Below are 12,842 nucleotides of genomic sequence, written 5' to 3' on the forward strand. Positions count from 1 at the left end.
AAGGCGCGGGTCCGGGAGCAGGAGAAAGGCCGTGGAGCAGCGTCCGAGACTAGGAAGCGCGGCGCTCGGCGGGATCCTTTCCGGAAGCGGAAGCTCGGGGGGCGGGCCAAGAAGGTTCGGGAGCCCAAGGCGGTTAATTCTTTCTACCGTGAGGCTTCGCTTCCCTCGATCTGGGCTTCTCTGAGGCTGCGAGAGATGGTCAGGTCCGGGTCTCGACCCGGCCAGGTGAGGGCTGAGGACCTGAGGAGTCCGCTGTGGGGATGGAGAGGGACAGGGGGGTTTTCGCGCCAGGGACTTGTAAAATTCTGCTCGAAAAGACACAAAGACCGTGCGGCGACATTAAAATGCTGGGACACAGGTGCAGGGAACGCCTAAGCTTCCCGTTAATACAGCCGCTTGGTCTCTAGACGTGTTTCTGTTTAAATCCTCGTAGCCCTCTAGAGCGCCGGCTTTGGGAGCAGACCCGGGTTCGAGTCTTTGCTACTGAGTCAAGTGACTTAACCTCTCCTAGCGTTAGTCGCCTGCAGACTGAGATTCCACTACTTTTTACTTCTCGGAACTTCCTAGTCCTTAGCTCTAGAATAGGCAGAAATGAACATAAAATTAAGAATTGGGAAGGTTAGGCCGGGCGCGGTGGCTCAAGCCCGTAATCCCAGCACTTTGGGAGGCCGAGGCGGGTGGATCACGAGGTCAACAGATCGAGACCATCCTGGTCAACATGGTGAAACCCCGTCTCTACTAAAAATACAAAAAATTAGCTGGACATGGTGGTGCGTGCCTGTAATCCCAGCTACTCAGGAGGCTGAGGCAGGAGAATTGCCTGAACCCGGGAGGCGGAGGTTGCGGTGAGCCAAGATCGCGCCATTGCACTCCAGCCTGGGTAACAAGAGCGAAACTCCGTCTCAAAAAAAAAAAAAAAAAGAATTGGGAAGGTTAAATGATAGTACCCGGTAAAAACATCGATCACACAGTTGGCGTAGACATGCAACAAAATTAAGTTCCCTTAAAAACACGTAGTTTGCCACCATCTGAATGATAACAGCAGTTAACATTTAGATAGCACTTATGTGGCAAATACTTCACTAAGTGCTTTCGTGCACTAGGATACATAGAATAACTCATTTAATAGTCACAATATCCTTTTGAGGTAGGTGCTATTATCCCTATTTCATACAAGAGGAAATCGAGGGCTAGAGGGTTCAAATACTTCCCAGCGGTTACAGAGCTGTGGAATAAGATTCAGACGCACAAAGCTGGTGCCAGAGTCCATTCTTTTAAACATTTTACCTAGTAGATGTATGACTTTGAAAAAACCACTTTTCTGAAATTTACGTTCCCACCTCACAGAAATAATGACGACTTACAAGATATGGATTAAACGGAAATGAAAGACCTTAATATACTCAAGTCATTCTACAAAGGCAGTATTATCTTGTACTTGTTAGTAAGGAGATATGACTACTAAGAAATGCTTATATGTTTCTCAAATAGCACAATTAAAAGTTTAATGATAATAACCCAGTAGAAGTTAAGTGTAAAATAAAGCAAACTGATTCTCCTGTATTGTGATTAGGACACTCCTTTTGGAAAGCAGCTTTGCAGTTCGTGTCAAGGGTTATTAAATTGCCAATAACCTTTCACCAAATAATTTTCCTTTTAATCCTAAATATGAAAAGGCTATTATTTTCAATAGATAGAAAGGCCTATTCCAGGTTTTTGTTTTTTTTTTTTTTTTTTAATTGTGAAAAATATGAAGCAGTCTGGGCGTGGTGGATTACTCCTGTAATCCCAGCACTTTGGGAGGCCGAGGTGGGTGGATCACGAGGTCAAGAGATTGAGACCATCTCGGTCAACATGGTGAAACCCTATCTCTACTGAAATACAAAATTAGCTGGGCGTGGTGGCAGATGCCTGTAGTCCCAGCTACTAGGAAGGCTGAGGCAGGAGAATTGCTTGAACCCAGGAGGCGGAGGTAGCAGTAAGCCCAGACTGCACCACTGCACTCCAGCCTGGTGCCTGGCAACAGAGCGAGACTCTGTCTCAAAAAAAAAAAAAGAAAAAGAAGCAAACCAAGACCATATTATATTCCTTCCACTGAAGGAAATATTATACAACCAATAAACATTTTTTAATATGAAAAAGATTTAAAAGTAGAAAACACAAGATTTGAAATTGCAAATATCTTGTTATTATGACTAAGTAAAAAATGCATATGAAAAAGGATTGGAAGCCCCAGTAGCAAAGAATGCATCTAGTATCTAGATCTTGGTTTCCAAGTACCACTGTCACCTAAGGAGTCATGACTTCTTGGAAAAATGACCAATTCCAGGGCTGAGCAGGGGAATTATAAGAAGAGTGTGGATACATCAAACTAAAAAGCTTCTGTACAGCATAGGAAATGAGTGATGGAGTGAAAAGGCAGTCTACAGAATGGGAGAAAACATTTCCAAACCATGTATCTGATAAATAATATCTAAAATAAATATAAGGACTTTCTGTAACTCAAAAGCAGAACCACACATAACTTGTTTAAAAATGAAAAAAGGATTTGAATAGACATTTCTCCAAAGAAGACGTATGGATGGCCAACAGGTATATGAAAACATGCTCAACATCACTCGTCATCAAGGAAATGCAAATTAAACCCACAATGAGCTATTACCTAACACTTGTTAGGATGACTTACTAAAAAAATAAAAAGTATTGGCAAGGATTTCGAAGAATTGGAACCCTTGTACACTGTCAGTGGGAAGGTAAAATGGTATAGTCACTATGGAAAACAATATGGGGATTCCTCACAAAATTAAAAATAGAGCTGTCTTATTACCCAGCAATTCTACTTCTGAGAATTTATCCAAAAGAATTGAAAGCAGGATACAGAAGAGATATTTGCACTCTTGTGTTCATTGCAGCACTATTTGCAGCTTGGCTATAGTAATAGCCAAGATGTGGAAACAACCTTAATGTCTATCTGCAGATGAACAGATAAGGCAAATGTGGTATATACATAAAATGGACTATTATTGAACCTTTAAAAAGAAGGAAATAGCTCTCATCTGCAACAACAGAGATGAACCTTGAAGACGTTATGCTAAATGAAATAAGCTAGTCACAGAATGACAAATACTGCATGATTTTACTTAAGTAAAGTATCTAAAAAAGTTAAAATTCATAGAAACAGAATAGAATAGTGGTTGCCAGGGGCCGTGAGAAGGGAGTGATGGCATTGCTATTCAGCGAGTATAAAGTTACATTTATGTGAGATGAAGAAATTCTCAAGGTCTGCTGTATAATATCATGTCTATAGTTAATACTACATTTTGTTAGGAAGGTAGATCTCATTTTAAACACCCTGATGACAATTTTAAAAAGAAGAAGCTGGAGCACCTAGTTGTAGAAAGTAAGCAATAGCTCAAAAAGGGATGGGGACATGTTAAAGTGATACAGGAATCAAATTCAAGGGGCTCCCAGAGACCAAATTTGAGACAATTTGAGCATCAAAATAAAGTGATAATAATGGATCATAACCTACTGAAGAAAATAGGAATCAGTGAGTCCCCACTAACAAGGAAGAAGGAAAAGGTGCTTTCCTAAAGTTGAATGCCAACTAATAAATGTAGGATTACATAGTTAGAAAATCGCCATTTGTCAAACAATTGATTCAGCCAAGAAACATCAATGGATGTTGAAACTATGGGGTGAAAGTTTGGTGATTGGTATATCTACATAATCTCAAAGTATGTCTTCACAAAATGCTAACAATTACTAAGGTAAGAGTAGAAACTTTACAATAAAAAGCCTGGCAGACACCATCTTAGGTTATCAAAGTTTACATCGTGAATAATGGGACAAACTGACGTGTCTATTTATTGAGAAGAACATAATCTCTTTTGTGGATTCCTGCCAAAAATGTATGACCTGAGTGTAATCATGGGTAAGTATCAAACAAATCTAAATGTGCAGAGGGACATTGTATGAAATAACTGGCCTAGACTCTTTAAATATGCCAAGGTTATAACAGACAATGAATAAGGAACTGTTATAGATTAAAGGAGGCTAAAGAGCTATGATAGTTTAATGTAATATGTGATCCTGGATTGAGCGTGAACCAGAGGTTTTTTTTTTTTTGTAATGGACAGTATTAGGAAAACTGACAACATGCAGATAAGGTCTGAACATTAGATCATAATTCTGTATCAATGTTAATTTCCTAGTTTTGATAATTATATTGTGGTTATATTAGAGAATGGCCGTGTTTTTAGGAAATATTTAGGCGTAAAGGAGTATTATATCTGCAACTTTAATGGTTCAGGCAAAAAGTAATACTGTATATATATAGACAGAGAACATGGAAAATGTCAAAGGTTATAGACTCTGAGTGAAGCATATATAGGACTTCTTCGTGCTATTATTTCATAGTAGAAACTACAAAAAAAAAATGGAAAGGAATCGTTCCAATATGATAGTTATTATTTTAGGGTGCTTTATCATGGGTAATTTTCTTTACCAGATTTTCTGTAAGCTAGCCTTGTGTCTTTTCAGATCTTTTCCTCATTTATTAAGTAGCTTGTTTGTCTCATTATTGAGTTGTGATATATCTTTATGTATTCTGAAAAAAGTCCTTTGTCAGATACGTATTACAAACATTTCCTTCTTGCTTTTTAATTTTCATAGTGTTGTCTTACAAAGAGAAAAACATGGCTTGCTTTTTAATTTTCATATTGTTGTCTTACAAAGAGAAGAATGTTTTCGTTTGATACAGTACATTTTTTTTTTATTTAAAAAATAAGATAGCCTTGTGTATATTTTTTGGAGAAACACCATATATATCTTACAGTTATGCCAGACATGTGCCTCGGACAGTGTACTTAAATTTTTTTTGAAAGCACAATTGTGGTAGTTGTTTGTTGACTCAGACATGTACCTCAGACAGTGTACTTAAAAAGAAAAAAAACAAATTTGAAAGAATAATTTTGGTAGTTGTTTTTGGACTTGATCCAGGGTGTAGTATTATAGTGTCATGGCTTGGAGTTTTTATTATGATTCCAGCCAGGACATCGACATAGATATACTAACGGGAAAGACCCTGTGAGTGTGATAGAGAGAACAGTGGAGTGATGTTTCACAATCTCTTATTTCCTACATTGTTAATTCTCACTGCTGGCTTCATTTCCTCTATCATATTCCAAATTATCCCTAGAAGTGTAACTGTTACCAACCCAGTTTTTTAAAAAATGCATTCTCAGTTACGTTCTTAGAAGGATGGAACACACATTCATGCATATGATAGAATGCCACATAACTTTAGAAAGTTTGGTAGTTACTGCTCAAAGCTATCTTGAGATGAAATATGTAAATATGTCAAGAGAAATTATAAATGAAACTGCCAACAGTGACTATATCTGGAGGGTAGAACGAGGGGGGAGTCAGGGACTTCAACTCATGTTGATTTAAAATTATTTTGAATAGAGATTATCTGATGTAAAGTTATTAAGATATAAAATAGTATGCCATGGAAAGTGTCCTTTCTTGCTCTGTCCCCCAGATACTCAGTTTCCTTCTCCAGAGGCAACCATGATGAACTGTTTCTGGCATAACTCTCAAGATACTGGGTGCATGTAGAAACAAATGCCTATTTTTTCCTGTTTTTCTACATAAAAGGTTGTGCATTATGTCACTTTTAAAACCAAGAAAAATTTAAGAAAACAATAGTGCTATGTGAGTTTCAAAAGAAAGATTAAGACAGTGAGATGTAGATAAAGAGAAAGGTTAGAGTTTTCATTTGCTGGTCTTACCAGGCATTCTAAATAATGTACATAGAAGGAACCAGAGTTAAGAAGTCTGTTCTGTATCTTGAATTAACTTGTATGTTTCAAAGGATTTGGGAATATAGAACATGTTTAGGGATTAATATAGTCTGAACTTAGTGTAGTAGATACCTCTGGTTTAAAATAGTATATCAATTTCCTTTTCACGTTAAATAGACAAGTAACAAATATATGTGTTGTTTGCTTGACATTTTACATAAAAGAAATTTAATATATGAATTAAATTATAATTGTGGATTTTTAGGATATATCACATTAATTAAAACAGTGAATAACATGGTGCATACATACAGTAGAATATTATTTGGCCTCAAAAGGAAGAAAAATTTTGACATTTTCTTCAGTATAAATGAAACTGGAAGATATTATGCAAAGAGAAATAAGCGAGTCACAAAAGGACAAGTATTGTATTATTCAGTTTTATAAAGTTTTTAGAGTAGTCATATCCATAGAAACTAGGATGGTAATTGCTAGGGTGAGGGGAAAGAGTGGATGGGAAGGTATTGTTTGATGGGTACAGAGTTTTAGTTTGAGAAGAAGAATAAAAGAAAAAATGTCATCTTACATTTTATCAAGATAACATTGAAAATATAATAGAAGAATATTTATCTGCTATAATATATTATGTCATAGGTGCTATCTTCAGGAAGGCACACTGGACCTGCTAAATTAACAAATGGAAAGAAAGGGTAAGTACTTAAAGATATTTACAACTTCAGATTTCAAGACATTTTTCAGGTCTTTGGGCTGGAGGACGTGTCGTCTACCCCAGAAAATTAGGTAGGCCTCTAGCATCCCATGCTCTGGGGAACAACTTTTCATATCTACCTGTGTTAATCATTCTAATGTTTAACAGTCTTTCTAATCTTTAGAATGTGCTTATAAATTCATGTTGTACCTGGTGGGTCAAGCTTTCTTGTCTAGTCTTTGCTGGAAAGAAAATGACTTAGGTATTTTGGGAAAAAAATACAAGAATAATAATGAGCTTATTTTCCAGGACCCATTTAAGAAAAATATCACATTTTAAGGCAGATTCTGGCTATTCCATCCATTCTGATTCAGAAAGTCAGGTAAGATTGAATAGATATAAAACACACTAATTAGTTTTCAGATAGAAGCTAAAAAGTAGGAATAAAATGCAAAGTATTAATTGCCCTAAGGAAGTATGAAGTCTGTTGCTTTAAAACATCTTTTCTACCAATAATAAATTGCTTGTAAATAAAGAAATTTAAAAGTACATAACGTGTATTTTTCCTGTACTAACAGTTACACACAGTGTATTCTGAATGACTTTATTCCTTGCAGGCTGAAACTGCTCATGGGCTTGATGGTTGCGCTTCTTTGCTGAGGAACATTTTGAGAAATGAAGATTCAGGTTTTTTTTTTTAAATGCTTCTTTGCTGAATACCTTTTCTCAATTAAGTCATTATTTTGATATTAACAAATTTTTGTTTTATTAATAGGTTTAGAATCAGCATATTTAGAAAACAGATCTAATTCTAGACCTTTAGAAAGCAGAAAATATGGATCTAAAAAGAAAAAACATGAAAAACATACTGTTCCTTTCGTAGTCCGGAAAGAAACATGTAAGCCTTTTTTTCTCTTATTTAAAGATAATCCTTAATTGTGGGTATTTTGATCAGTTATCAGGATTATGCAGTTCATTTTAATAATCAGGATTGGTTAGGTTTATGTGTGCTTATGCCTGTCTTTTTTAAATTCAGCTTCTAATTGCTGAGTAGTTCTATAAAAAAAAGACTGTCTGGGTTTTATAGGAGAAAAAGTTCAAACTCAGAATGGCTTTTGGGAAGTATGTAAGAGTTAGTTTCCCCTGCCACTTGTTTTCATAGATAATCACAAATTGGCTGTATTTCAGGTGTATACTTATAGTTGCTGCTTTAAAATTATTTTATATATATATATATATATATCTCCTAAGTTGGTCAAGCTGATCTCAAGTTACACAGTTAGGATACATGGTGCATAAGAAGGTATAATTGGATCAATAAGGAAAGAGCCTCCTTCTCATTGATGGTGAGTATAGCCAAGGGTACTTTACACCCTGACAGCTAACTTTTCCTGGTTTAGAACAAGAAAGTTTTGACTTTGTTGTCCCTTGGAGGCCTAGAGAACAAGATCGCCCAAAATGAAGATGAAAAAGTCCACAGTGAGAATTCAGATGGATGAGAATTAGACTAGCCAATTCTATAGTGCACTATTCAAGATGGTAGCCTTGGCCACATGTGGCTATTTAGCACCTGAAATATGACTAGTACAAGCAAGGAATTGAATTTTTAGTGTTAATTTAAATTAATATAAAATGAAATTCTAAAACTGAAAATTGATCCAGGTATTATAAAACTTTTAACTATGTTTGGAATAACTTGGGCATGTGAACCTACCTTTTCAAGTGTAAATTTTATTAAATCCAAATATAGACCAAATATTTCTGATGATAATTTAGCATCTAGATGGTGCTTTGTGTAAAATACATGCTAGATTTAGAAGATTAAATACAAAAACATTCAGTTATTTATATTATACACTGAGATGTTAATGTTTTTGATATATTGACTTAAATATGAAAAGTAATTTTACCTCTTCTTTTATGTGGTTACTGGAAATTTTAAGTTACATATATGGTTTGTATTATATTCCTATTGGACAACGTTGGTCTAAGTCAGCTCAGCACACTACAGCCAGTTTTATAAGTAATGTTTAGTTATTTTATTTTGTAAATAAGATTTTATTAGAATGCAGCCAAGCTAATTTATTGTGTTTTTATTAGCTGTTTTTATACTGCAGTGGCAGTGTTGAGTAGTTGTGACAGAGATCATCTGGCCTGCTAAGCCTAAAATAGTTATTTGACCTCAAGAAAAAGAGAACTAAACCCTGGTCTTAACTCTTCAAGTAGAGGCCTTTTTATTGGGGCCCAGTTGAGAAAGAAAGGAGCGATAGCACCTGTACCTCCAGGCTCCTACTTTTTGTCTGTAGGCAGGTTATTTCTCATGCAGGGCACCTTTCCTCAAGGAACGATTATTTGAGATAATGTGGCTGAGAGTGGGTGTCATGGTAGCAACTTGTTGGATCCTGACTTAACTGCGTCTGTCAGTCAGTTCCAACAGGAAACAGATGGCAACACTCAAATGGAGGTAATTCGAGGAGGGTTTATTTTATTTACAAAGGGACTCATTGTAAAAGTATGAGTAGGACATAGGAAAACCACAGGTTTTGCCTGCTAGGTCTCGCTAGTCCAGTGCTAGCAGCAGCAGCAGAGCTGTTATCATCTCTAGGCCATAAGGGATTAGAGTTACTAGACCTAGAAAGAGGTACTGCTTATAGAATATGCTACCTTGAGAAGAGCAATGAGCTTCATTGAAAGGACAAAGTCAGCCCAAGGTGACGTCATAGAAAGGGAGCAGGGTAAGTGTATATCTTGACTTCATGCTTCTTCCTTTTCTTCATATGCCAAGACTGCCATTGGATTGAAGCCCTACTGATGTCTATCAGATCTGGGATTTTACTCTTACAAGATAGTAAGTTAGTTTCACTGTATCATGGATGCTAGCAGAAGACACAAAACTACTGGTCAGAGACAAAGGACTTTATTACTCACAGCATAGGAAGCAGTATGTGCATCAGCATATTTGTGTTGGTTCTCATTCACCCTAATTCCCAGTGGAGCAATTCGGTGGATCCAAATGGATGCTGCACATCCTTTAGGTGTAGGTTGCAGCTGAGGAACACTAAACTTGGGGAATCTGCCACTTTGATAGTAAGCAGTAATTAAGCCTGTGCTTGCCTCAGAGGGAAATATTACCTTATCCCTCAAGGCTGCTCACTGCAAACACAACCCTGAGAAGTGGCCCAGGTAAGGGCTTAGGTCAAAGCCTTGCTTTTTTGATATACACAGCAAGACATATTAGGAGGAGGAGTGACCCATGAAGGACTGTCTCTTCACAATCCATATAGATCAGCATTCCAGGAGAGCAAGGTGAAGACCAGTAGAGGTGGATTTGGATTGGCAGATGGAAGATTCTGGCATTCTGGGTCCGTAGCATTAAATTCTTATTTGGATTACAGCCGAACTGGCAGTTCTGGCTTGTGATCAGGGTGCAATATTCTTACTGTTCTTTCTCCCATATTTTCATAATCAGAAGGAAGGACCTACTTCCATAGGACAGTTTTCCTTAGGGTTGCAATATTAGAAATTATTAGTTCCTAATTTCTAAGTGTTCCTAAGTTTAACTCATTAGAAACCTCTGTTTGCTTCAACTCCTCTGTTGTTTTTTTAATTTACCAAATTGTAGCACTTTCTAGAAACAAACGTGTGTGTGTCTGTGTGTGTGTGTGTGTGTGTGTGTGTGTGTGTGAGATTGGCAGCTGTTAACCAATAATACAAGATTTTGCTCCATTACTACAATGCTTATAAAATCCAAGCTCATCGCTTGTTCTCTTTACCATCTCTCTCCAAGTGAGGTAACTGTAAAGAACTTCAAGGAATCTATTACAGCATGTTAATTAGTATCCATGTATTATTTTACTTTTAACACACATTATCTTGATATTTTGTGTTAACTGTCTTCTGGGGAATGGCCCCGCCATGTATTTTCTATCTGGGACCTGTCTGATCATTGGATGCCTATGGAGTCAGGTATGCACATCATGATGCATTCTGGAAGTAAGGAGGCAGAGAGGCCCTTCCAGAAATGTACTGAGTTTATTTGAGAGTGCTTTGACATTAAAAAAATTTTTTTTTAATAAGCAACTTTTATATGTGATAACTGCATTGAATGCTTTCATGATTTTGCTTTTAGTAACATGTATATTGCCATCCTCATCTTGGGGAACTGAATCAACCACAGGCAGAATCCTTTGAGCATTGATTGCCCCGCATAAGGCCAGTTATAGTAGGCATCCAGTGGCTCTTACCTACTCTAGGTGTTTGTTCTGTATTCGAGTGATGGGAATTACTTCCTGTCAGACAGTGCTTGTCCATCCAAGCAATAGCCAGTGCTTGCACAGCAGCTAGACTTTAGGGACTGAAAGTTTTGTGGACTGAGTAAATAAATACATTCCTTTCATGAATTCTAGTTATCACCTGACATCACTTAAACATATTGCCAGACCAATAGCTAAAATTTTCATGTAGAGTGCGTTGGCGTAATTAACAAGAGCAAGAAAATATACTTCATTTGTATTTGTGTAGTAACAGGCTCATTTGGTCGTTGTTTTATTTTAAAATCGTGTAGTAGTAATATAACTGCAGTCTTTGCCTCATATCCATTTATGGTTTTGACATCAGACAAGATCGGGCACGTTCAGGGTGGTATGGCCAGTCATTTATGGTTTTTAACTTGGATTGTTTGTTTTAAGACTTTACATCATTAAGTTACTCAACGTTATTAGTAGAGTTTTGCATGGGCTTAGTTGATAAAGGAGTGAAATATGTTGTTTTAGCTCTAAGCTTTGATGTTTAAGAAATAGTTTTGGAGTTTATTAATTTATGTTGGATGATGACATCTGCTGGCTGAGGGATAATGTAGTTCAGCTTTATTAAAGCGCTCTCTCTCTCTCTCTTTTTTTTTTTTTTTTTTTTTAATGAGACAGAGTTTCGCTCTTGTCTCCCAGGCTGGAGTACAGTGGCACTATCTCAGCTCACTGCAACCTCCGCCTCCTGGGTTCAAGCAATTCTCCTGGCTCAGCCTCCCGAGTAGTTGGGATTACAGGCACCCACCACCACACCTGGCTAACTTTTTGTATTTTTAGTAGAGATGGGATTTCACCATGTTGGCCAGGCTGGTCTTGAACTCCTGACCTCAGGTGATCCGCCCGCCTCAGCTCCCAAAGTGCTGGGATTACAGATATGAGCCACCATGCCTGGCCCAAACTAGCCAATTCTCAAGGACCAGAGGAAATACAAGAGCAGAAGGAAAGACCCAGGAATCAAGAGGAAAGGACTTGTAGTTTGCTCGATGGCCATGGGCTATGATCTCGCCTTCTGTTATTTTAGATTTCAAAGTTAAAATATTTTAGAAGGTACTTTTCCATTTATTATAAAATTATATTTCCAATAAAAAGTAGTATTTGCTTAACAGAAGTTTATTAACCAGTTTTGTTTGAGATGATCTGTTCAAATAGTGAAGGTAACTCTTACTGCTTTTGAGTTTAATCGTCTCAGAAGGGACATGTTTAGACGTTTATTACTGACATCAGATAGCATGATTTATGAATATATTTACTTGTCTGTTGTGAGAGTACAGCTAGTTGGTGATATTTAACATTTATTGAGTTTTTACTGTGTGCTAGACATCAATTTAAGAACTTTGCAAGTGTTACCTCATTTACATCTCACAATAATCTTAAAGGCATTACAGTTTTTCTGATGAGAAAGAGAAGGTCAAGAGAAGTTAATTTGCCCAAGGTTACTCAGCTAATAAGTGTTAAAGCTTGCATATAGGACTAGAAAGTACTTTCATAGGAATAGATCATCTCAAAAGGAAACATACCCCAAGTCAAAAGGGAAGCATCTGGTATCTTCAGCCATTTTCATAGTCAAATATTGTCTTTTTCTTTAATTTTTTTTCTATTTTCACTGGTTAATAGTATTTAATCTGCCTTTAACTTTTTCTGTTTTTGCTTTTACATGGAAGTTGTATGCTTTTAGCAATGTTTTCATTTTCAGTAAACTATATATATGTTTGAGGGATTCTCTACTTTTAAATTTTTAATTATTTTATTTTTTAAAATAAGAAATGCTTTTCATAAGTAATTTTAAAGTACATAAATCTCAGTAAATTTTTGCGTATGTATACACCCCTGTAGCCACCACCTAGATTAAGATACAGAAAATTTTAGCACCCTACAAGGCTCCCTCCCTGTCAGTACCCTTGCCATCACTTAGACCCTCAGCCTGTGTAACCACTTCCCTGACTTCTGTTTCCGTTTGTGACTTTTACCTGTTTGAGGACTTCGTATAAATGCAAGTGAACACTGTGCATTCTCGTTTTGAAT

At 36.8% G+C, this 12,842-nt stretch overlaps 1 protein-coding gene across 1 annotated transcript in view; it reads left to right on the forward strand.

Moving 5' to 3' along the window:
- CCDC14 (coiled-coil domain containing 14) overlaps positions 1-12,842 on the forward strand; it is a 58,905-nt gene continuing 46,063 nt past the window's right edge. Inside the window, exons 1-5 of the mRNA XM_039477617.2 lie at positions 1-225; positions 6,462-6,517; positions 6,826-6,898; positions 7,134-7,203; positions 7,292-7,414. Of these exons, the coding sequence (XP_039333551.1) occupies positions 196-225; positions 6,462-6,517; positions 6,826-6,898; positions 7,134-7,203; positions 7,292-7,414 (352 nt within the window). The 5' untranslated portion in view covers positions 1-195. The remainder of the gene's footprint in view (positions 226-6,461; positions 6,518-6,825; positions 6,899-7,133; positions 7,204-7,291; positions 7,415-12,842) is intronic.

Source organism: Saimiri boliviensis, chromosome 8, assembly GCF_048565385.1.
Source record: "Saimiri boliviensis isolate mSaiBol1 chromosome 8, mSaiBol1.pri, whole genome shotgun sequence".
Classification (NCBI taxonomy): Eukaryota; Metazoa; Chordata; class Mammalia; order Primates; family Cebidae; genus Saimiri; species Saimiri boliviensis.